The 26,669-nt window shown below is 42.7% G+C and overlaps 1 protein-coding gene across 1 annotated transcript in view; it reads left to right on the top strand.

Moving 5' to 3' along the window:
• The window catches only part of LOC120997317 (sulfotransferase 6B1-like), a 77,720-nt gene that overhangs the window by 28,171 nt on the left and 22,880 nt on the right, over positions 1–26,669 (top strand). Inside the window, exons 2-3 of the mRNA XM_040427355.1 lie at positions 22,842–22,951; positions 25,458–25,547. Coding sequence (XP_040283289.1) covers positions 22,842–22,951; positions 25,458–25,547 — 200 coding nt within the window. The remainder of the gene's footprint in view (positions 1–22,841; positions 22,952–25,457; positions 25,548–26,669) is intronic.

The raw sequence follows: 26,669 nt of genomic DNA, 5'->3' as shown, positions 1-26,669 counted from the left end.
TCTTACGTAGCCATATAGGTGTTACGTATATTTTGTGCATAATATTAAATTGTACGACAGTGTGGTTAAAATTATGTGAAACAAAATTTTAACTTTCCCCTATCTTCTCCCAGTCTGGAGGGCCCGCCTCTAAAAGTAAGGTAGACCAAGATCTCTGTCCTGGAGAGAGAACATCCAAAAAATTTTTTTTCATTAAGTGTCTATAGCAATGTGATACTTTCACTTTCGTGACAGCTTTCTTAGAGATTAAATCATGTAAAAATTCAGGAGTGTCTACAGTAAATAAGTGACTATTAGAAGTACTAGAAAGTGCTAACCTCAATTGAAAATATGGGTACCAAGCCACCTCACCAACATTTTCCTTTTGCCTTAGCTCCATAAGGGAGAGAATTTGTCCACCCCTGACCACTTGGTGCAAGTACTGAACATTTTTGATCCTCCAATACTGCCGACAGTTTGGGTCGTCTAAATTCAAAAGCTTTGAATTGTGCCATAATGGGGTACACATGAGTGATGCCTTAACTCTACACCAACTCCTTATAGCCAACCAAGCCTTAGTGGCCATTCTGCAGAAAAATTTATAACCAATCTGTGTGTTTGATAGATAATCAGACTCTAGTACGGTGAAAAAATCTGAAAAACCTGAGTCTTTCACCAGTTTACGACAGAAATGGCTATTTTCCCAATCATTAAAAAGGCAAAGTTGGGAGGCCACAAAGTAACCCCTAAAATAGGGGAGGTTGAGACCTCCCCGATTGTAGGGCATAGAAAAGTAGAGCACCTTCAATCTCACGCGCTTCCTCCCCCATAATAAATCGTTAAGCATCCGCTCTATCAATCTAAAATATTTGTCCTCAATCCATACAGGCGAGTTGCGCAGGACGTAAAGAACCTGGGGCAGCACTACCATTTTTATTAATGAAATTCTGTCCGCTCTTGCAGGCAGGATTTTTTGCCATATCTTAATTTTAGCTCTCAACTTTATCAACAAAGGAATCAAGTTGAGTTGTAGATATTCCTGAAGTTTGGCAGAAACTGTTATCCCCAGGTACTTTATTGAGTCAGAGATCGATAGCCGATTATCCCAATCTCCTCGCAACTTGTCTATAGGGAGGAGGACGGTCTTCTCCCAGTTGACCTCCAGGCCAGACGAGTCGGAAAAAAGCCCAACCAACTCCATTATACGAGGAAGGGTGTTTTCTGTTTGATGAATAAACAACAGGATGTCGTCTGCGTAGAGGGATACGCGATCATGCTTCCCCATTATACCAAAGCCGGCCACTCTCGAGTCCTGCCTTATGCTGGCTGCTAAGGGTTCAATATATATATTAAATAGAAGAGGGGAAAGGGGACAGCCTTGACGGGTGCCTCTTCCTAAAATAAAGCTCTTTGTCATCGTATCGTTAATCCTGATCCTAGCAGCTGGGGAGTTATATAATAGCTGAACCATCGCCATAAATCTGGGGCCAAAACCCATTTTTTTGGCCCCAGGATGGAGCGGGCGCCACACCCAGGGGACTGAATATTCATAAATAGCCTATGCAGGTTGTGGTGAGTGCCCCTTTTTGGCATAAAGCCATTTTGATCTGGATGAATGATGGCAGATATAACCCGAGAGAGCCTCCTAGCCAGGACTTTTGATAGTAGCTTAGCATCAGTATTTAGTAGCGAAATTGGTCTATAAGAACTCAATTCTACCAGGTCTTTATCTTTTTTGGGGATTAGGACTATCAGGGCCTCCATCATAGAATCTGGTAGACCCCCTCCCTGAATTGCTCGAGAAAGGACATCTAGCATATGAGGAAGGATCACATCACTGTACTTGTGGTAAAATTCATACGAAGGCCGTCTAGCCCTGGCGATGAGTTCCCTGAGATAGACCCTAGAGCCTCCTGAAGCTCCAAGAGAGACAAATCCTCTTCCAGGTATTTTATTTGATCTTCCTTTTAGGGTCAAAAGTGGAATCTTCTCCAAAAACCGCCTCGCCTGGTCAGACAACAAGCCAGGAGAGGATCTGTATATCTGGGCAAAGTATTGTAGGAAAGTATCCCTAATTCCTTCTGGATCTGTCATGATTACCCCTTCTAAATTGCGAATCGAGATAATAGATTTATTTTTCTTATCCTGTTATGTGATTATTCTGGCTAAGAGCTTACCAGGGCGTCCAGACTCCGAAAAGTACTTTAGACCCCGAAAAGTACTTTAAATAACTTTTTTGACCCAATTTTAGCAGTGTCATGAAGTACAATATGTGACGAAAAAACAATCTCAGAACGGCCTGGGTAAGTCAAAGCGTTTTAAAGTTATCAGCACTTAAAGTGACACTGGTCAGATTTGCAAAAAATGGCCTGGTCCTTAAGGTGAAATAGGGCTGTGTCCTTAAGGGGTTAAAGAATACTCTATGATTTGCTTTCTCGGTTACATATTTCTCCAAAGAACAGCTAGCCTTCTGCATCTCTTCCTTATTGTGTTCAGTGGGTTGACTGATAAATCGCTCCGTTGTAAGTTCAACAGTCTTGGCCAGTTCCTGCTCTTTTTTCTTAAATGTTTTCCTTGCTGCAGCAATATCGCTTATAAGAAAAACCCCCTCAGATATGCTTTCAGAGCATCCCATACTGAATTGATGTTAGCAGAGGGGAGATTCACCTCCCAAAAGGAGGATATAAGTAGTTTAATAGCCTGATGGTTGTCCATAATGGTAAGCCAATATGGGTTCAACTTGAAACCTAACCCCCTGTTCTCCTTATTCTCCCCAGTGCGAACCTCAATTAATACGGGTGAATGGTCTGAAACTGTTCTTACTCCATATCGTATCCTTCGAATATTCCTCAGATTACTCTCGTTGGTGAATGCTAAGTCATTATTGTGCCCATCATAGACCTAGAGAATGGGAAAATACAATGTAATGATGTATGATCATACCCAACTTCATCCCTAACCTATTATTCTATTGATTAAGAGTCATCGTATTGTAAGACACATTTTCTGATGGAAATGTGATAGGTCAAATATTGAGGGATGTATTCGAAATGGGAAGCCATCAACAGATGAAGTCAAACATTGCTATTTATAACCTATATACATCAGGACTAATAATGGATATAGTATGTAGATAAAGAAATGCAAGACCTTTAGGTAGTCTCCAGGTGCAAGGTCAAATGTCCGAGCTCTCAGCTGTACACCTTTCCCAGGTTGGCATGGTGGTTGCATTAATTGACTGGGTAGTTGGGAGACAACAAGACACCCTGCGTTCCAGTGACTGATGCGCCGCACTCAGCTGAAATATAAGAAGGGGGCAAGGAGTTAAGATCTACAAAATAGTCTATTATCTTTAGTAATGGGGGTGGGTACCTCAATAACTATATATCTATAGAGTATCTATCTATCTATCTATCTACATATCTATCTATCGATCTATCATCTGAAACAAGTCAACATGAATATCACTCCTTCCACAAGTCCTTAACTAGTGCTTCAATCCAAAAACTAACAAATTCTACTATGCCCATACAGACTACAATGCAAAAATATGCAATTGGTTGATGTAAAAATTACTAGCATGGCCCTATCAACTAAAAGATATCTTGCTCCTCATTACACTACTATAAAAGACTGACTGGAAACTAAGCTCACTTTCATCTTCAATGAAATATTGAACTCCTTTGATGTAAGCAGTGGAGACTACAACGCAATTTTCAACCAAGAATCTAATACAGTACACACCATTGATGAAATGTTTATAGAGTTTTCTAAAGTTACTGGAAATATTTGTGACTGAGTTATAAGTTAGCATTTCTTTCTATACCTGCCATAGCACACACTATATTCCATCACTTGTACTGTAATGTTATGCAAATTTCAATTTCCACCGCTGCATTTCATGTCTTTTTCTAATTTGGGCATTAATCATATAGTCTATATATCACTTGGGATCACACTTGAAAATGTCAGGTTGGTAGCTCTGAAACCAGCCCCACGAGATATGAATTACTCAATAAAATGAATTTTTTGTTAAAAAAAGAACCAGTATTTCTGCTGTTCATCATAGGCTGTGGAGGGTATTGAATCGAATTCTTCTTCATCTCCATCGTCCGACGGAGTATATTGTACCTCCACATCCTCTGATTCGGAATCTAAGACCTCTCTAGGTCTCTTAGCTCTCGGGATATGACCGATAACAGGAGGGGGTACAAGGGATGTCACAGATGCTTTTACTTCTTCCCTTATAATGGCTCTAAGGTCCGTTAAGAGAGAAGGCTGTTCTTCTTTCATTATTTTATTGATACAATCTGTGCATAATTTTTTTGAGTATGTATCTTGAAGCCTTTTGTTGCAAGTAGCACATCTTTAAGGCTTCCTTTTAGGTTCCTTTTTTGCCCCTAGGAACCATGACAATTTTTTTTAGGAAAATGATTATATATATTTTTTCCTCTAAAACCCAAGTCTGGTTTTCCTACTCACATGACCCTGGACAGGAGGCTCTGGGGACTGCTCTCTCCTAATAGAGCTGGGGGAATCCATCTGTAAGGACCCTGTTGCTAACCCCCTTCAGGTTTAAATGCCCTCTGCACTTACCCCTCCTGTTGCTATGATGCTCCTCCCCTTCCTTTCTGGGACTCATCCTAAGAGAGTCAACGAGATTGGATGCAAGTACGTTAAGCAAGGCCTCAAGTGTCTCACGCAATGAGAACCGCTGTAGGGCACCGCCATCTTGTTTCCGGGCATCTGTGTGGAACGCACATGCGCTCCAACCACTGAAGGAATCCAATATGGATGCCGCCATCTTACTTCCAGTTGCCCTTACTTCAGCGGAAGTGACATCAGATGCGCTGGGCTCCTGACACCTACGGCCTCCAGTGATTGAGGCGCAATGAAGAGGAGCAAGTCTGGAGCCCAGAGCCCCACCAGGGTTGCGGCTACCAATCTCCCTGCTCGCATCAGTATATTCCGACCTGGAAATCAGCCACAATGCCAACAGGTACTGGAAGGGCTGGGGAGGCTAAGGGACCCCCAGTTTAGGAGGTTTTAGCTGGGCGTCTAAAGGAGGAACGAGAGGAACATGCCCCCCGATCCCAGCCTCCGCCCAGGTCCAAAAAAAATCCTCATCTCTACACTGGGGTCTGTGGGGTGGGGGGGATCTTTAAACCTCTGTTTCCTGTCCCAATAGTGGGTGGGGAGACATCCTCCATGTGGTGCTGTCATGGAGGATGTCCTGGAAAAGGGCATTAAATGCTCATTTGTTATTCCTGGCCAAATTGCGAAAGTTTTTTAAGAATCAATCTTTTTTTTTGAGTCTGCAGACTCATTAGTAGACCGGCTTGACCGGAATAATATTTGAATGTTTTCTTTTCTCTTGGATGGCGGGATGGAGGCAGGAGGGTAGGTGGTCTTAGGTGTGAGTTCTGTCCCAAGAAGGTGGCAGATCATGGAGTGTAAGGGAGCGGGCTGGGATGTAGCTTATGGGGAGGTTTGGGAGGGATATGGGAGGAAATGCGATGTGTCTCTCTTGAGGAGGATGAGGGGAGGTCCCAGAATTTGTCTGTTTTTTCTATTTTGGATTTTTGGGGCTTTGATTTGTTGAATAAATGTCAATTAAAATACTAACTTGGAATGTACGAGGACTTGGCGATAGGCCTAAAAGACAAGCAGTTTTTGATCTGGTTCAGAACCATTTGCTCACAATTGTGTGCTTAGTGGAGACCCACCTTACTGGGGAAATGGCTCGGCGTCTCGATAGAGGATGGGCCGCGCAGACGTATCATTCTATCTTCTCTAGTTATTCTAGAGGAGTTTCAGTTTTAGTTCATAAACGGATTGACTTTTTCTGCCAGGCATCCTCTATCAACAAACAGGGAAGATATGTTTTCCTTTATGGAAAACTTACTGGAAAATTATGTATTCTGGCTTTTGTTCACATCCCCCCACCCTTTTCTTTTGGGGTACTTAATTCTTTGTTAACCTTTATAGATCGTTGGCCTGAATGCCCAGTGATAATAAACGGAGATTTTAAATGCATTATTGACCCAATGATTGATAGGATTTCAAATGGGGGTAACATGCAGATGCCCCTACAAGGGTCACCCCTGGCAAGATTTTGTCAGTAATCAGGTTTTGTCGATATATGGGGCCTTGTAGGGAGAGGGAAGAGAGCCTACTCTTGCGTAAGTAAGTCCGGAAATTCTATGTCCAGGATAGATCTGGCGTTGATAAATAAAGACTACTTGAGTTGTATTAAGCGGATGAAATATGAAGCCAGGGCTCTTTCGGACCATGTACCTCTCTCCCTTGAGGTTTCCATGGGGGACAATAAAGCTATTAGGCTAAATCGCCATTGGATTTCCTTAATGGATAATCATGATATTATGTACCAGGACATGACTCGATTTTGGGACATTAATTATAATTCAGTAAGTATTCAACTAGTCTGGGATGCATTTAAGGTCTATATGAGCGGGGTATTTGTTAGCAACATTTCTAACCTAAGAAAGGAATCTATACATATAAAGAAGGACGTATATATGTGTGTGTGTATGTATGTTCCATGGTCACTCAAAACGCAACCATCGATTTCAATGAAACTTGGTATACACATCCCTTGCTACCTGGAAAAAAATCTTGTGGTGGGGTCACAGCTCTCTAGCACGTATCGTTTCTGAGATATTCCCCAAAAAAAAAGCAAATATGGCACATCACATGACCTACATTAGCCAATAGAAGCCTGCAGGTCTTTCTCTTCATATCCCAACTGGCATACACACGGTCACATGTCCCTTATCAGCCAATAGAAACTTGCAGGTCCTTAGTCTCCACATACACGCAGTATTAAACCAGGTTTCCATAACAACCCAGCCATTTTCTTCACTGCTGCAGGTCAGCTTTAAAGGGGCAGGGCGCTGTTGATGACACTGTTAAGGGGGCAGGGGCCACTATGGAAAGGGCAGCTGCTGTAGAGGTCACTGTTAAAAGGGCGGGCACTGTGGAGGTCACTGTTAAAGGGGCGGGCACTGTGGAGGTCACTGTTAAAGAGGCGGGCCCCTGAGAAGGTCACTGTCAAGGGGGTGGGGTGCTGTGAAATCCACTGTTAAAGGGGCAGGCTGCTGTAAAGGTCAAAGTTAAGGGAATGGGCTGCTGTGGAGGTCCCATTTTAAGAATGCGGGGCACTGTGGGGGGTCAGTGTTAAGGGGTTGGGGGGCTGTGGAGTTTACTGTTATGGGGATACTGTCGATATCTTTTAACGACACACACAAACCTTAAAGGGCTTCTGTCACCCCACTAAACTGATTTTTTTTTTTTGTGTACTTATAATCCCTATCCTGCGATATTGCTATACTTTATGTTATTAATAATTTTTGTTCAGTATATTTAGCAAAAAACGTACTTTTATGATATGCTAATTACCTTTCTACCAGCAAGTAGGGCGTCTACTTGCTGGTAGCAGCCGCAGAAAACCTCCCCCTCCTTCTGTTGATTGACAGGGCCAGCCGGGATCTCCTCCTCCGGCCAGCCCTGTCAGCATTTCAAAAATCGCGCGCCTGTGTTGATTCGGCGCAGGCGCTCTGAGATAAGGAGGCTCGCCTCCTCAGCACTCCCTCAGTGCGCCTGCGCCGATGACGTCTTCTCTTTCGGTGACAGAAGCCCTTTAAGTGAAATAGATGAAATATACCCATGCGAAGCCGGGTCCTTCTGCTTGTATGGTATAAAAGAAAGGGATCTTAAGGATGCAGTGGCAGCTGCTACTATTGAATTCTTCAGAAATAAAACAGTAGAAAATAGAGAAAGTATGGAGAAGGTAAGTCAGAAATTTTTCAAGGGACAAAAATATTTTGTTGAATCAGGACGTCCAGGGAAACTACTAGCCAGGGTTATTTCGAACCAGGAGAAAAATAAAAAATAAATATTAAGCATTCGGGCACCTGGGGGAATAGTCGAAGATCAGGAGCATATAAAACAAACTTTTGTTAGGCATTTTGCCAATTGATTGATTTATATATATATATGAGAGAGAGAGAGAGAGAGAGATATAAAAAAGAACATATGTATGTATGTTCCGCGATCACTGAAAAACGCAACCATCGACTTTAACGAAACTTGGTATACACATCCATTCCTACCTGAAAAGAAATCTTGTGGGGGTCTCAGCTCTCTAGCACGTACCATTCCTGAGATATTCCCCAAAAATGCAAATATGGCACATCACATGACCTACATTAGCCAATAGAAGCCTGCAAGTCTCTCTTCATATCCCAACTGCCATACACACGGTCACATGTCCCTTATCAGCCAATAGAAGCTCGCAGGCCCTTACAGGGAGTGCAGAATTATTAGGCAAGTTGTATTTTTGAGGATTAATTTTATTATTGAACAAAAACCATGTTCTCAATGAACCCAAAAAACTCATTAATATCAAAGCTGAATATTTTTGGAAGATGTTTTTAGTTTGTTTTTAGTTTTAGCTATTTTAGGGGGATATCTGTGTGTGCAGGTGACTATTACTGTGCATAATTATTAGGCAACTTAACAAAAAACAAATATATACCCATTTCAATTATTTATTTTTACCAGTGAAACCAATATAACATCTCAACATTCACAAATATACATTTCTGACATTCAAAAACAAAACAAAAACAAATCAGTGACCAATATAGCCACCTTTCTTTGCAAGGACACTCAAAAGCCTGCCATCCATGGATTCTGTCAGTGTTTTGATCTGTTCACCATCAACATTGCGTGCAGCAGCAACCACAGCCTCCCAGACACTGTTCAGAGAGGTGTACTGTTTTCCCTCCTTGTAAATCTCACATTTGATGATGGACCACAGGTTCTCAATGGGGTTCAGATCAGGTGAACAAGGAGGCCATGTCATTAGATTTTCTTCTTTTATACCCTTTCTTGCCAGCCACGCTGTGGAGTACTTGGACGCGTGTGATGGAGCATTGTCCTGCATGAAAATCATGTTTTTGTTGAAGGATGCAGACTTCTTCCTGTACCACTGCTTGAAGAAGGTGTCTTCCAGAAACTGGCAGTAGGACTGGGAGTTGAGCTTGACTCCATCCTCAACCCGAAAAGGCCCCACAAGCTCATCTTTGATGATACCAGCCCAAACCAGTACTCCACCTCCACCTTGCTGGCGTCTGAGTCGGACTGGAGCTCTCTGCCCTTTACCAATCCAGCCATGGTCCCATCCATCTGGCCCATCAAGACTCACTCTCATTTCATCAGTCCATAAAACCTTAGAAAAATCAGTCTTGAGATATTTCTTGGCCCAGTCTTGACGTTTCAGCTTGTGTGTCTTGTTCAGTGGTGGTCGTCTTTCAGCCTTTCTTACCTTGGCCATGTCTCTGAGTATTGCACACCTTGTGCTTTTGGGCACTCCAGTGATGTTGCAGCTCTGAAATATGGCCAAACTGGTGGCAAGTGGCATCTTAGCAGCTGCACGCTTGACTTTTCTCAGTTCATGGGCAGTTATTTTGCGCCTTGGTTTTTCCACACGCTTCTTGCGACCCTGTTGACTATTTTGAATGAAACGCTTGATTGTTCGATGATCACGCTTCAGAAGCTTTGCAATTTTACGAGTGCTGCATCCCTCTGCAAGATATCTCACTATTTTTGACTTTTCTGAGCCTGTCAAGTCCTTCTTTTGACCCATTTTGCCAAAGGAAAGGAAGTTGCCTAATAATTATGCACACCTAATATAGGGTGTTGATGTCATTAGACCACACCCCTTCTCATTACAGAGATGCACATCACCTAATATGCTTAATTGGTAGTAGGCTTTCGAGCCTATACAGCTTGGAGTAAGACAACATGCATAAAGAGGATGATGTGGTCAAAATACTCATTTGCCTAGTAATTCTGCACGCAGTGTAGTCTCCACATACACACATTTTTATACCAGGTTTCCATAACAACCCAGCCATTTTTCTTCACTGCTGTAGGTCAGCTTTAAAGGGGCAAGGCGCTGTAGACACTGGTAAGGGAGCACTGTGGAGGTCACAGTTCATGGGCAGGTAGGGTGGCCATTCTGGCCACCTTCAAAAGATGGACTTAAAAACCACGCTCCCTGGTCCCTCTAAGCCACGCGCCCTCCCACTCCGCAGCCGACGGGGATTGAAAAAATGAAGGTAAAAATAAACTTCTGTCAGCTGCAGGGGATCGAGGGAAGGTGACTTCCCCCCTGCAGCTCATGCTCATACAGCACAGTGCTGCTGTCTGAGAGTGAGCTGTTTAAAAGAACATCCCTGTGTCCGTCCAGGCCCTGCGCCGGACTGTCCGGCCTAAAACTGGACCTCTGGCTACCCTAGAGGCAGGCTGCTGTGGAGGTCACAGTTAAGGGGACGGTCCACTATGGAGGTCAGTGTTAAGGGGCGGGGGTGCTGTAGAGGTCCCTGTTAAGGGGACGGGGTACTGTGGAGGTCACTATTGAAGGGGTGGCGGCTGTGAAGGTCACTGTTAAGAGGGCCGGATACTGTTGAGGTCACTGTTAAAGGGGCAGGCTGCTGTGGAGGTCACTGATAAGGGGGTGGGCACTGTGGTGGTCTCTGTTAAGGGGACAGGGAACTGTGGAGGTCACAGTTAAAGGGATGGTCCGCTATGGAGGTCAGTGTTAAGGGGCGGAGTGCTGTAGAGGTCACTGTTAAGGGGGATACTGTCTATATATTTTAATGACATACACAAACATTAAATGAAATAGATTAAATATACCTGTGCAAAGCTGAGTCCTTCTGCTTATTTATAACTACACAGAAAAATAAATCTGCACAGTAAACAGAGCAGACCGGTCAGAAAAATGGATGTTTCTGATTAACGCTCAGCAGGTGCAAGACACACGCATGCATATATTATGTGCATGCAAAAATCTATACTAACACTACCTAACTAAAATTGATTATATATATATATATATATATATATATATATATATACACATATACATATATACACACACACAGGTGAAACTCAAAAAATTTGAATATTGTGCAATATATTGTTCATTTATTTCAGTAATGGAACTTAAAAGGTGAAACTAATACTGTATGTGAGATAGACTCATTACTTTCAAAGCAAGATATTTCAAGCCTTTATTTGTTTTAATTTGTATTATTATGGCTTACAATTTATGAAAACCCCAAATTCACAATCTCAGAAAATTTGAATATTGTGAAAAGTTTCAATATTCTAGGCTCAAAGTGTCACACTCTAGTCAGCTAATTAATCCATACCCCCTAAGCAAAGGTTACTTGAGCCTTTAAATTGTCTCTCAGTTTGGTCCAGTAGGAATCACAATCATGGGAAAGACTGCTGACCTGACAGTTGTGCAGAAAACCATCATTGACACCCTCCATAAGGAGGGAACGTCTCCCAAAGAAGATTAATAGAAAGTTATGTGGAAGGGACAAGTGTGGAAGAAAAAGGTGCACAAGCAGCAGGGATGACCACAGCCTGAAGAGGATTGTCAGGAAAAGGCCATACAAAAGTTGGGGACTTTCACAAGGAGTGGACTGAGGCTGGTGTTAGTGCATCAAGAGCCACCACACACAGACGGATCCTGGACATGGGCTTCAAATGTCGTATTCCTCTTGTCAAGCCTCTCCTGAACAACAAACAACGTCAGAAGCGTCTTACCTGGGCTAAAGAAAAAAAGAACTGGTCTGTTGCTCAGTGGTCCAAAGTCCTCTTTTCTGATGAGAGCAACTTTTGCATCTTATTTGGAAACCAAGGACCCAGAGTCTGGAGGAAAAATGGAGAGGCACACAATGCAAGATGCTTGAAGTCCAGTGTGAAGTTTCCACAGTCTGTGTTGTCTTCTGCTGATGTTTGTCCACTGTGCTTCATTAAGTTCAGAGTCAACACAGTCATCTACCAGGAGATTTTGGAGAACTCCATGCTTCCTTCCGCAGACGAGCTTTATGCAGATGGTGACTTCATTTTCTAGCAGGACTTGGCATCTGCCCACACTGCCAAAAGTACCAAAATCTGATTCAATGACCATGGGATTACTGTGCTTGACTGGCCAGGAAACTCGCCTAACCTGAACCCCATAGAGAATCTATGGGGCATTGACAATAGAAAGATGAGAGACATGAGACTGAACAATGCAGAAGAGCTGAAGGCTGCTATTGAAGCATCCTGGTCTTCCATAACACCTCAGCAGTGCCATAGGCTGATAGCATCCATGCCACGCTGCATTGAGGCAGTAATTGATGCAAAAGGGGCCCCAACCAAGTACTGAGTACATATGCATGAGTAAACTTTTCAGAGGTCCTACATTATTCAATTTAACATCCTTTTTTATTGATTTCATGTAATATTCAAATTTTCTGAGATTGTGAATTTGGGGTTTTCATAAACTGTAAGCCATAATCATCCAAATTATAACAAATAAAGGCTTGAAATATCTTGCTTTGCATGTAATGAGTCTATCTCATATATTAGTTTCACCTTTTAAGTTGCATTAAGGAAATAAATGAACTTTTGCACAATATTCAAATTTTTTGAGTTTCACCTGTAGATATAGATATATCTAACTACACGAAGAAAAAAAAATGTACACAGGAAACTGAGCAGACTGGTCAGAAAAATGGATGTTTCTGATCAGCGCTCAGCAGGTGCAGGAAGCACGCATGCACACAGATATGTGCGTGCAAAAATCTACACTAACACTACCTAAAATTGATTTCTATGTAACACTAAATATATATTTTTTCCATTCTAGCCCTTTCTAGAGAGGATGGAGTTCTAGTTAGCTAGAGCAAGTTGAGTCGATCCCCTGTAAGGGGAAAGGTGTGTAGCAGGCCCTCGTCCTTGCTGGACGGGCCCTGCCAAGGCCAGTGGAGCACCAATAGCTCTGCTAGAACAAGAGAGAAAAGCCAAGAGCCTCAGAAGCCAGGAGGAAGAGTTCCCTGGATAAAGACAAAGACAAATATATAGGAAAAAGATAAAGACAGTCATACTACAGAAAGCCAAGTTCAGCAGAAAGGAAAAGTTCCTATTTAATCCAGTTAGCACAGCAGAGCTAAAGAGTGACAGATGTAGCAGATCCGAATGTGTTTGCCTGCCAGAATTTAAGCCAAAGCCTGCTGGTAACCAAGATAAAGTTGGAGGATTGTTTCCCTGATGAAGGTTTATTCAAGTAAAGCTGGTGTTTATTTCTTAATCTACTTCAACAACCCTCCCTATTGCTGCAACGGACGATCACACTTGGGGTTCCAGCGTATCCAGGTAGGACACCATGACACGTGCACAGCCACGCTCAAAGGGACATCTAGGCTACCCTTACACCACGCTCGCATTCCTACACCTGGGAACCACCATCACCATCTACTTAGGGGGACTCCATCCCTTGTTGCTGAAATGCAGCTGGCGTCACGACAAAGACCTCTCATAACACCTTAAAGGGACCCCTGTTCCCGGTCTCTGCTTGCCGCATAAGCTTCTAACTAATACTCCTTAAAAAAAAAAAAAAGGCACTGATGAAAATAAAAATATCTGCACCCAAAAAATGAGCCCAGGTGCTGAACAGCTCGCACACAGAAAAAGTGGTGCAGAGCAGGAAAAAACCCCATAAAAGTGACCAAAAAAAAGTCACAATTTATTCGCCGTAGGCAAAATCGGACGGGGGGGGGGAGGGGGGATAGGAACAGGGATTAGGGATTTGGAACTTTTGCTGCTGCAAAAAAAATTACAAATTCACTGCAGCAGATGTTCTTCTTTCCTTTATTACAGGTACCAGTAAAAACAGTGGTGGTGAACCACAAGTCCCATGCAATATCCAGCTAGAATGGCTGCATGCAGAGGGATTTTTCCTGTTCCTTCTGATGCTGTAGCGCTCCCATAGCAGGGCTGGCAGGGGACGCCAAACTCTGGAGTCCCCTGCCTGACCTCGGAGGAGACAGGTGCTGACTAGTTCAGCACCGGTCACCTACACATGACCCCCCCCTGCCCCCCCCCCCCCCCCCCCGCAGCTCCATACTGCTTTCGGCGCTGCGATGAACCGGTCTTCATTGACCGACCAATCGCAGTGCTTGGAGCTGCGAGGGGGCGGAAATACACTATGCTGCCCTTACCCGGCATGGATGCCTGCCGGTAAGAGCAGACATCGCGCTCCGGTTCCCCTGCGATCCTACACCAGAACCGGCGGACCTTGCGCCATACATGTACGGCGCGGGTCCTTAAGTCACGTCCAGCCTCGCCGTACAAGTCCTCTACGGGTTAATGTGTATGGTCAGCTTATGGTGGATATGTCAATGAATTTAGGTAAATAAATAAAAGTTACTTATAAACCATGTTACAATGGGGTAAAACAGTATTGGGGAAATATGGTTGTTGCTAATGGTGGCAGTTACCCTTAGGTGGTACTGTGACTCAAATTTGTGAGGACCATAAAGGCTCTTAAAGGGAGTCTGTCAGTAATTTTGTCAATACAAAACTGCTGGCACACGTAGGTAGAGGCAGGGGACAGGAGGCATTTTATACTTCTGCCCATGTATTTAATCAAAATCGGATGGGGGGAGGGGGGATAGGAACAGGGATTAGGGATTTGGAACTTTTGCTGCTGCAAAAAAAATTACAAATTCACTGCAGCAGATGTTCTTCTTTCCTTTATTACAGGTACCAGTAAAAACAGTGGTGGTGAACCACAAGTCCCATGCAATATCCAGCTAGAATGGCTGCATGCAGAGGGATTTTTCCTGTTCTTTCTGATGCTGTAGCGCTGCCATAGCAGGGCTGGCAGGGGACGCCAAACTCTGGAGTCCCCTGCCTGACCTCGGAGGAGACAGGTGCTGACTAGTTCAGCACCGGTCACCTACACATGACCCCCCCCCTGCAGCTCTATACTGCTTTCGGCGCTGCGATGAGCCAGTCTTCATTGAGCGGCCAATCACAGTGCTTGGAGCTGCGAGGGGGCGGAAATACACTATGCTGCCCTTACCCGGCATGGATGCCTGCCGGTAAGAGCAGACATCGTGCTCCGGTTCCCCTGTGATCCTACTCCAGAACCGGCGGACCTTGCGCCGTACATGTACGGCGCAGGTCCTTAAGTCACGTCCATCTGCGCCGTACATATACGGCGCAAGTCCTCTACGGGTTAATGTGTATGGTCAGCTTATGGTGGATATGTCAATGAATTTAGGTAAATAAATAAAAGTTACTTGTAAACCATGTTACAATGGGGTAAAACAGTATTGGGGAAATATGGTTGTTGCTAATGGTGGCAGTTACCCTTAGGTGGTACTGTGACTCAAATTTGTGAGGACCATATAGCTAGCTCTTAAAGGGAGTCTGTCAGTAATTTTGTCAATACAAAACTGCTGGCACACATAGCTAGAGGCAGGGGACAGGAGGCATTTTATACTTCTGCCCATGCATTTAATCAATATAGTGCTGTAAAAATGAAATTTGAATGCCGTGGGTAGTGATGAGCGGCATAGGCAATATTCGTTTTCGCTATATCTCGCTAATTTTTCTCATAATAGTCGCAGTAAATTCGCGAATTCTAGAATTCGTGATCTCCAGTCATTATTTTCGCGATTGCGCAAATCGGCACTAATGATAAGCATATTTTTTGCTCAATATATGCAACTTTACATTTTATCAGGTCTGAGTAGATATTACTGATAGGTGCACTAAGTATTGTTGTGAGCCTAGTCTTGTTTGAAAGCTGACAATATGAAGGGTTAAAGAAGCTGTAACGGATCTCCTAGCACCCCGACAGGGTACATCCGTTGATGGATGCTCCTAGTGCTTCCCGAGGACTCCAAGCACTCCGCTCTACACCAAAACCACCACAGGAACCAGGAACAGGAACAGCTCTTACAAGAGCTAATAGTATAGCCAGGGGAGTATAGCAAATCTTCAGCGTTTAGCAATCCCCAGTGTCGATCAGTTACCCAAACACCAGCCTCAACATGATGAAGGGTAAAACAGGAACTCTTTTTTGAACACACAGCATTGACCTTTATACCCATGACATACTGAGGACATGACATAGCAGCCAATCCTGTACAGTTTAAACACAAAACTAACCCTATTCAACAAACACAATGGCATTGTCTGTGACGCAATTAACAAACACACTGGCATTGTCTTTGACGCAATCAACAATGAACATGCAAACAGATATCTTCACCCCCTCCATAATGAATGAATGGGAAGAGGAGACACATGTGATGGGATTATCTCCTGAGTGTATCATAGGAGTCGGCTGCTATTATAATCAACTATCTTAATCCCATCACTAACACAATAAGTGGGAGTCTTAGTGCAGAGTTAACCCTTTTTGTGTTGCTGAATCCACACCATACCTTTTTAATGGGCAATAGGAAATATGTGGCATATAAATTACACACATAAATCAGGGTTCATAGTTCATTGTAACCCCAAAAAGTCTGAGAGGGTCTCCATAGTTCTCGGTCCATAGTCTGTAGGAAGAAGGATGGCCCTCAGCGTTCTCCAGCAGCCCCAGTGACGGTTCAGTCCGTCACAGAAGCCCTTCCCCTTCCGGTGGCTGAGATCGCAGCCAACCTGGAGGAGACGGGGCAGTGAGGGGGCAGATAGGTTGCAGGGAGGAGAGAAAAGAATATCCTCTCTCATGACCCCAGGGGGGAAGGTAAAATGGACTTCTGTGCATGTTACCTATCCATCTCCCCTCCATCAGAGAGGATACTTGCTCTCAGATTGTCACATTTGGAGAATTTTATTCTAGGAAAGGAGTGAGGAGCACTTGCCCATCTAATCACCTCTCTGTGTACAATTAGACCATTTATGACCCAGACATTTACCAGCCTCAGGATCACAGTGACGAATAAGCCACGCCAAACACTTGTACCCCACACACATACAAACATCAATAAAGTTTCCACTTTACACTGTCCTTCAGGTCCATATCCTATCTTTACCACAAAATATCCAGACTGCTTCTCTAGGGCTACCTATTACACACACAGTAACAGCAATAACTAGTATCACTAGAGAGAAATCATATATTAGCCCTCACATGATTACGGCATCAGAAAAATTTAAATGTTCTAGATATTGTGGGGGTCACTCTGGTAGACACTTGGTAGCTGTGCAGGAAGCAGGGACACAGACAGGATAAAGTCCGATTTAAGTGTTTTTATTTCACACTTATATAATTAAACATAAGTATAGCCTTAACAAATAGGCTTAAACAAACAAACCTAATACAACAAGGCAGTCCCCAACTATACGTGGGACCTGCTACCTGGCCCACAGGTACAAATGACAGGTATTGGGTGGCACATGCAATACCTTCTTTAGTTCAGCAGTCAGCTTCTCCAGGTATGGCCACACTGCTCAGCTCTACACTGAGCTTTAAAATTAGGCTCTAATGACCCGCAGTTGTGGGATATGGAAGCCCAGGTGGAGCGAGTGTCCTACTGCCAACCTCACTCACTCCAGTAAGTGTGTCTGGGTTAACCCCTCAGTTCCCAGAGACACACCCAAGGCTTACCAGAACACAGTTTAACCATTTCAAAGGCAGATATCGGTTCTCCCAAACCATGCCCTTCTCACAATATTCAAATGCAGTGACACAAAAAACTTGATTATTTAGTAAAAAATAGGACTGCTGGTATCCAGGGAAACAGGGGAGGGGATACCACCTTTAACTCACCCTTGGCCCCTTTACCCAACCTTGACCCATAACAAAAGACACCGACAACTGTATCACTTTATTGCTGGGTGGTGATCGGCCACAGCTTCTTTATTAAAGCGGCAAACCTTAATAAACCATAATATCGGAACGGTATGCCAAAGGCTGGAATCCCAGCGGGCAAGTTAAACCGTAATCATCAGAGCTGTTTGCCAACCGCTGGACTCCCAGCGGGCAGTTACTCCATCTGCTACCACCATATCTCCGCTGAACTCAAATGCCGCCAGCTGTGACTTCATAAACTCGACCAAAATTCGCAGCTCTCCAAAGCCGTAATCATCGGACCAATATCCAAAACCGCTGGACTCCCAGCAGGGTCTCTTAAAAATAGAAAAAACAAAACAGAATAACCAAGTATCCATAACTGATCAGAACCGTGCACCTCGACCCGCCTCCCAAGAATAACCGCAAAGGGAGGGAGGGAGGGCCAATCTGCTTCCACTTGCAAGAGGAAGTGACCAGGACAGAGAGGAGGTATATGTGACCTTCAGGATTTCCTGCACCGCCCCCATCCTGTCTAAGGAGGATACCCAGTGAATTAACCCCCAATGACCCTAATCTGCAACCTACTTAACCATTACTGAGACGGGGCCAGATTCCTAAATGCCCCTAAGGGGGGAAGGGGGAGGACCATCAGTCCCTAAGCACCCTCCCTATACAGTCAGGCGCTTTCCATTATTTTCATTATGCAAATAATATTATAAAAAAACTATATCAATTTGGCATCATAATCATAGTGGCCTCAAGAATAAAGTTATCATGTTATTTATATCACAGAGTGAATGCCATAAAACTTAAACCAAGAAAATAACATTAACCTTTTTCTGACCTCTGCCGTACATGTATAGTGCAGCGGGAAGTGACTGCCCCCCATCTGACATACAGTACAAGTACAGTATGGAACACTGACCAGGCAGGCGCAGGAGTCTGGCTGTTTCTGAGAGCTAGGCCCCTGCTGTAACTGCTGCCATTTGTGAAAACTCTGATGCCAGAGGATTAACCCCTTAGATGCGGTGGTCAAAGGCTGCCAGCTATAGAAGCCTATGAGGCCCATAGGTGAACTGTCAGTATAGTTTAAAAAAAAAAAGTTAAAAAAGGTATTTTTTTTACAAATAAAAAAGTTAAAAAAAAGCACCCCTTTTGCCTAACTATGTCATTTAAAATTGTAAAAAAAATATAGAAAAAAAAAATCACCGGATCCAGCTCTCTAAATCACATGATCTACACTGTCAGGTGAATGCCTTAAAAAATAAAATAAAAATGGTGCCAAAACAAAATGGTACCAATGAAAATGTCAACTCATCACACAAAAATGAGTGCCCACCCAAGACAATCTCCAGAAAAGAAAAGAAAAAATTATATGGCTTTCAGACAAAGGTCACATAAACTTTTTTTTTTTTTTTTAAAAATTCAGCCTTAATATCTGCTTCTCTGAGTATACTATCAGGTTGGCTGTATTACTTGTATCATCTGTATTCACTGCTATTGCATGATAAGCTATTGGTTTATTACTGTTTTAAAAAATATTTTTCATTAGACCCAATGTAAATCAGACCTGAGATCAGACCCCCAATGTGAAGACCCCCAATCAGACCTCAGATCAGACCCCCAGTGTTAATAAGACCTCCAATATTAATAAGACCCCATTTAGAGCTCAGCTAATCAGCTCTCAAAGCAGATAAAAAATAAATAAATCAACTTACTGCTCCTGTTCCAGACGCTGCTGCCGCTCCTGAGATTCAGCGCTCTTCTTGCCGCGCTGTGCTGTGACCCGACGTCATACAGCGTGAGGTCACTGAGCACACAGATATCCTCACATTGTCAGAGCACAGCATGCGTCCGAGGAAGACCAGGAAGCGACGAGTACAAAGCCCGCACGGGGAGTGCTGTATTCACCGCTCCCCCGGTCCTTCTGTACTAATGAGAGTTTCCATAATGGAAGTGCTCATTAGTATTCGTTCCATAAGATGCACTGGAATTTTTTCAAAATACCTGTGGCATCAAAATGCTCACTTGACCCCCTTAATACCTTATGGGTGGAGTTTCCAAAATTGGTTTACTTCTCGGGGGTCCCATTTATTATTTACCCCAGAGCCACTACAGTTGTTAGTACAAGATGCGTAAATCACCACATTAGGCTTGAAATGCACATGGTCCTGAGCCCTGTTGTATGTCCAGACACAAGATTAGGGCCACATGTAGGGTGTTTATAAAACCAGGAAGCAAGGCATAATAATAAGAGGTTGTTTTTCACACTGGCATATTCTGGTCACAACATATTTTCACTTTGCAAGCTCAGAGCCTCTGCAATTGTCGGCCACTGCTGTATAAATCACCAAACTAGGCCTCAAATGTACATGGCTCTCTTTCTCTTCTGAACACTGCAGTGTGCACAATCAGCAGTCTCTGACCACATAAGGGATGTTGCCCTTTTCATGGGAAAGAGGCGTAACAAATTGTGGGGTGACTTTATCCTATTACCCGTTGTGAAAATGAAAAATGTGGGCCTAAAGTGACATTTTCCTGTAACAAAAATGTAATTATAAATTTTTATAGCCAAGTGTTAAATTTCATGAAACGCCTTCGGGGCAAAAGTGCTCACTACCCATTTTGAAAAACTCCTTGGGGGCTGTAATTTCCAAAATGGAGCCAATTTTGGGTGGTTTCCACTGTAGGGTTACCTCAGTTTGTCTGCAAATGTGACATAGTGTCTGAAAATTACTCCAGTGAAATCTACCATCCAAAAGCCATATGGTGCTCCTTCACTTTTGAGCTCTGTGGTGTGCCCATACAGCAATTTACAAGCACATATGGTCTGTTGCCTTGTTTAGGAGAAAAGGGATAGTAAGTTGGGTGTTTATTTTCTCCTGTTACCCCATGTGAAAATGAAAAAATTGAGCCTAAAGCAACATTTTCTTCTAAAAAAAAAAATGCAATTTTTAATTTTCATGATTAAGGCCTCTTTCAGACGGGCAAGATTTCCGCGCAGGCGGTGATTTTCACGCATCACTTGTGCGTTGTGTGAAAATCGCAGCATGCTCCTCTTTGTGCGTTTTTCACGTAACTCAGGCCCCATAGAAATGAATGGGGCTGCGTGAAAATCGCAAGCATCCGTAAGCAAGTGCGGATGCGGTGCGATTTTCACGCATGGTTGCTAGGAGACGATCGGGATGGGGACCCGATCATTATTATTTTCCCTTATAACATGGTTATAAGGGAAAATAATAGCATTCTGAATACAGAATGCTAAGTGAAATAGGGCTGGAGGGGTTAAAAAAAATAAAATAATGATTTAACTCACCTTAATCCACTTGTTCGCGCAGCCGGCATCTCTTCTGTCTTCATCTGTGAGGAAAAGGACCTGTGGTAACGTCACTGCGCTCATCACACGGTCCATGGCGATGGATCATGTGATGGACCATGTGATGAGCGCAGTGACATCACCACAGGTCCTTTTCCTCACAGTCGAAGACAGAAGAGATGTCGGCTGCGCGAACAAGTGGATTAAGGTGAGTTAAAATATTTATTTATTTTTTTAACCCCTTTAGCCCTATTTTACTTAGCATTCTGTATTCAGAATGCTATTATTTTCCCTTATAACTATGTTATAAGGGGAAATAATACAATCTACACAATCTTGAACCCAAACCTGAACTTCTGTGAAGAAGTTCGGGTCTGGGTACCACATTCAGTTTTTTTATCACGTGTGTGCAAAACACATTGCACCCGCGCGATAAAAACTGAACAACGGAACGCAATCGCAGTCAAAACTGACTGCAATTGTGTACCTACTCGCGCGGGTTTGCCGCAATGCACCCGGGACACATCCGGAGCCAAAACGTGATGCCCGTGTGAAAGAGGCCTAAGTGTTTCTAAATTCTATGAAGCACTTTTTGGCCCTACAGCTCTTGAAAAATGTCTTGCAGGATGTAGTTTCAAAATAGGGGCCACTTTTTGGGGGTTTCCACTGTAGGGGTACCTCTGCGTGTCTTCAAATGCAACTTGGCGCTAAAATTATTCCAGTAAAATCTGCCCTCCAAATACCATATGGTGCTCTTAAAATAATATTTACAAAAGGATGCCAACATAAAGTAGACATATGGTGAATGTTAACTAATAACTATTAGTCTTAAAAGCAGAAAAATTCTATTTTACAAAACTGCTAATTTTTCCATAAATTTTGGATTTTCTTTTTTTAACTAAAGGTAAAATATATTGACTCAAAATTACAACAAATGTGTAATGCAATGTGTCTCAAGAAAACTATCTCAAAGTGGCTTGGATAAATAAAAGTATTCCAAAGTTATTACCACATAAAGTGACACGTCAGATTTGCAAAAAGAGCCAGGGTCAGGAAAGTGAAAAATGGCTGCATCTGGAAGGGGTTAAAATTGCTGGTTTTTTTTATCTCCTCCCAAAAAAATAATTAATAAAAGTTACTATATGTACCTCAAGATGGTTCCAAAAAAATTCAACTTGTCCCACAAAAGTTAAGGTCTCATACAGCTAAATTGAAGTTATGACCACTGGAACACAGAGGTAGAAAATGTCACTGGTCCTTAAGGCTAAACTTAGTTATGTCACTAAAGGGTTAAAATGCCCTTAAGTCACCTGAGTTGCGCTCCAACTATATTTATTTCAGACATAAACTCAAAATCTACAATAAAAAAGTTATATTTTCAGTAGTATTTTTTACAATTTTATTTATGAGGTATCCCATAAAATGTATTAGTAGTATGCAAGGGGAATAGGGAATTTCAAAATATATTATTATTAGTGCTGCTTTAGTGATCTCACAGTGAAGCAGGAGAAGCGGCTCAGACACCTTTCATTCATTCGATCCTACTTCTAAAATCATACACATATGGTATATACAGTAGGAACTGTAGATCTCTGATTACTTATTGCAATGCACTTCTGGGAGATGCAGGTGCTTGGTTGTCACCTGGGAGTAGCTGCTGCCTGCATATAGATAACAAAGAGACAAGTCCTCCAGATTTGTGAGTTTTGAAAAAAGAGAAAAATTGCATGGAGAACAGCATCTTTTTGCATTTATGTAGTTACTATAATGGTGTTTACTCGTACTTCAGTCTTTTTTTTAAAACATGGGATAGCAACTTGCAGTAATTGTGTAAAGATATTCTAATATTTGTCACATACTTTATAGGATCCAATTGGACTATTTTACTGCTACACAGCATTGTGCGAGCTGTTTACAACAAGGAACCATCGGCAACTATTCCATTGATTGAGTTTAAAGCTCCTAATAAATTTGAGGTATGTGCAAACTGTGAGTTTTTGGAGCAACTGTCCATGTAAATTTGATGGGGTTGTAAAGGAATGCAACCTATAGGAAAAATGTTATTTTACAGTATGGTATACTGTAACGGCATACAAGGAAATGCTCCAAACTCCGAATGGAACCTCACGAATAGCTGCTAGCAGACAAATAGGAAACGCACCCAAGCGGCTTACACTCCTAGCAATCAGTCTCTAACAGCATGCAGTGAATCCCCCCAAGAACGAGACGAGGCTCCGTGTTGAGGGTCAAGCAGTGCTCACCCAGAGCTATGTATTTATTGATCTTATATAACATTGGTACACATCAGAACCACCCACAGGGTTTTGTAAAAACAGCTAATAAACACGTACAATACAGTAAAACACTCCCACACAAAATCCTCCCCTCTGCCTGTGATAATTACATCAACCCATTGTGTAAGGTAATTGTATCACAGGAGAATACACAATGTCTTCTGTCCTGGAGACAACCGAGGGGTAATTCAATTATCTCTCAGGACAAAGGGAAATCGCCAATACACACGTGGGAATAATAGGACAGACATCACTATTTAAATATACAATGTCCCAACCATTACAGTAACATAGACATTTAACATATCCCCAGATGGCTTGGATCTGAGCGTTCAAAATATCCAAACAGCGCTCAGATGCCACAAACACAGTCAAATCGCCATGGGGTTTTAGTTTAGCATGGGCTGATGAGAGGGCCCATAATCCTGGGGCAAGAGGCTGGCAACCAGGCCCCTCCAAAACCCAGTTTCGCCACATATACCATAATATAGGGAACACAATAGTGCTTGTGAAGTATACAATACTTGCAGAAAGCATCCTTTCCAAATTTGCAGCTCAAAAGACACACACACAGAAGTAAAGAGGTGGTAAAGCCTAGGGTGTATGGGCTTCTGTATGAATCTGGTCGTGTGAGGAGGTGGTGGTGGTGAAAAATGACATTTGTAATATATATTTTGATGAAGAAAAATGCTTATTTCTCTTCATCTTTCCCCATATATGTGCCTACAGTACTGTTTCTGCTCAAAAACTCTGCACTTACTGAAAAGACATACCAAATACAGTGAGGCTAGAAACGTGTTGGATCCTCTAGTCTCATTGAGGGATCATATTGCATAGAGTAGAGCTATAGAGATACTTAGTAAGGACTGAGTGAGAGGAAATCTGGAAGGAAGGAAGTGAAACTACCCCCTCTCCAGAAAAGTTGCAGGCCATAATTTCAGTAAAGTTGACTTGTTATTCCATACTCAAGTTGCATTATTTTATTATTTAATTTGTCCTGCATCTGAAACCTCATATTTGCCTGCCCCCCCAATCCAATTTTTTTTACCCGTGTACACCTATTCAGATCTCTTATAGTTCCCTTCTGAACAAACCATATTCTAGTGCAGTGGTGGCAAACCTTAGGCACACGTGCCAAAGGGAGCACTCAGAGACCTCTCTGTGGGCATAAGCACAGGGCCGGCTGCTATGAGCGCTTCCATCAATATAGATGGAAGTGCTCATTGCTGGAGGGCAGAGGAGCTGGCAGTCTTTCATTCACTAACCGCAGCTCATTTACCTGTGCTCCTTCTCTCCTCCAGGCCTGGCCCAGTATTGACGTCATGACCTCAGCCAGCGCTCCTCAGCAGCACGATGTACTGTCACACATCGCTCTGCTGTGTACGAGGAGCCGGGAATCAGCTGTGCGCTCTTCCTCTGGCAGTTTCCTGCTACTGCAGAGTGACAGCGTCTGATCGGAGGACTGTGAATGGGCACATATCTGGGCATCAATACTGTGAAGGGGGCCTAGTATGAAAAAAAATTGACATACATGTTGTCCCTCTTTGTGTTTTTCAAAAGTTGGGAGGTATGCGGCTCCCCTGTGCACCAGCAATGATAGGTATGTAAGGGGGCCACTGGGGGTCATTATACTGTGTGAGGGCCCCAGGTTAAGTTGCCATATATCCACTTTGCGATAAATAACTTTGCTCACCTCTAATTGTCATGTTGCATGAAGAAGCATCTAACTGATCACCGTATTGAGGCTTTGAGAACAACAAACTCACTGGGGTCCCTCTGTTAGTCCATTAGAAACAGGCAAAAACTGTGGGCTTGAGTTTGGAAGAACATGTCTGCAGTTTCTTAAGCTATGAAACTTAATGTCCGAGATGGACACTGGCGAGAATAAACTGGTCGAGCTTGACCAGACATACTGTTATTACTAAAGTACATTTATTTTTTCTGAATATTCACTTGAAACGAAAAGTACCCGTTAAGCTTTTTTTTTTCCTATTGTTCTCTTTTGGTGGATTAAACGTTAAGCTTTATTTGCTAGACGCTATAGACCCTTACTTATATATCCTACAGGTCTTTAAAAACAGCATATTAATCACATCTATTGACTCGTAATAAGACAGACAACCTGCTTAATTCTTCAGCCTTGTTTTAAATGTACCACATTAATAAAAAAAAATGATTTATTTTTCAGAAGCTAAAAGTTGAACCTTCACCCAGAGTCCTAGGGACACACTTGGATTATGACAACATACCTCAATCATTTTTTGATAAGAAAGTAAAGGTGAGTATAGTCTCTGATATTGTATAATTAATTATATGTGTATATTTCTTTCAGTAACATATTAGACATGTTTGTGAGAAACCCTCTGTCCGTTGCAAAATAATGCATATACCGTCAGGTCCATAAATATTGGGACATCGACACAATTCTAAAATTTTTGGCTCTATATACCGCCACAATGGATTTCAGCTTTAATTTGAGGGTATTTACATCCAAATCAGGTGAATGGGGTAGGAATTACAACAGTTTGCATATGTGCCTCCCACTTGTTAAGGGACCAAAAGTAATGGGACAATTGGCTTCTCAGCTGTTCCATGGCCAAGTGTATGTCATTCCCTCATTATTCCAATTACAATGAGCAGATAAAATGTCCAGATTTAAATTCAAGTGTGCTATTTGCATTTGGAATCTGTTGCTGTCAACTCTCAAGATGAGATCCAAAGAGCTGTCACTATCAGTGAAGCAAGCCATCATTAGGCTGAAAAAGGTTTTGAAAAAAAAAAACAAATCCATCAGAGAGATAGCAAAAACATTAGGCGTGGCCAAAACAACTGTTTGGAACATTCTTAAAAAGAAGTAACACACCGGTGAGCTCAGCAATACCAAAAGTCCCGGAAGACCACGGAAAACAACTGTGGTGGATGACCGAAGAATTCTTTCTCTGGTGAAGAAAACACCCTTCACAACAGTTGGCCAAATCAAGAACACTCTCCAGGAGGTAGGTGTATGTGTGTCAAAGTCAACAATCAAGAGAAGACACAATACAGAGGGTTCACCACAAGATGTAAACCATTGGTGTGTCTCAAAAACAGGAAGACCAGATTAGAGTTTGCCATACGACATCTAAAAAGCCTTCACAGTTCTGGAACAACATCCTATGGACAGATGAGACAAAGATCAACTTGTACTAGAGTGATGGGAAGAGAAGAGTATGGAGAAGGAAATGAACTGATCATGATCCTAAGCATACCACCTCATCAGTGAATCATGGTGGTGGTAGTGTCATGGCGTGGGCATTTATGGTTGCCAATGGAACTGGTTCTCTTGTATTTATTGATGATGTGACTGCTAACAAAAGCAGCAGGATGAATTCTGAAGTGTTTTGGGCAATATTATCTGCTC

This window comes from Bufo bufo, chromosome 4 (genome assembly GCF_905171765.1).
Source record: "Bufo bufo chromosome 4, aBufBuf1.1, whole genome shotgun sequence".
Classification (NCBI taxonomy): domain Eukaryota; kingdom Metazoa; phylum Chordata; class Amphibia; order Anura; family Bufonidae; genus Bufo; species Bufo bufo.
Note: the sequence above shows the minus strand (reverse complement) of the source record. Positions and strands in the feature narration are given on the sequence as shown.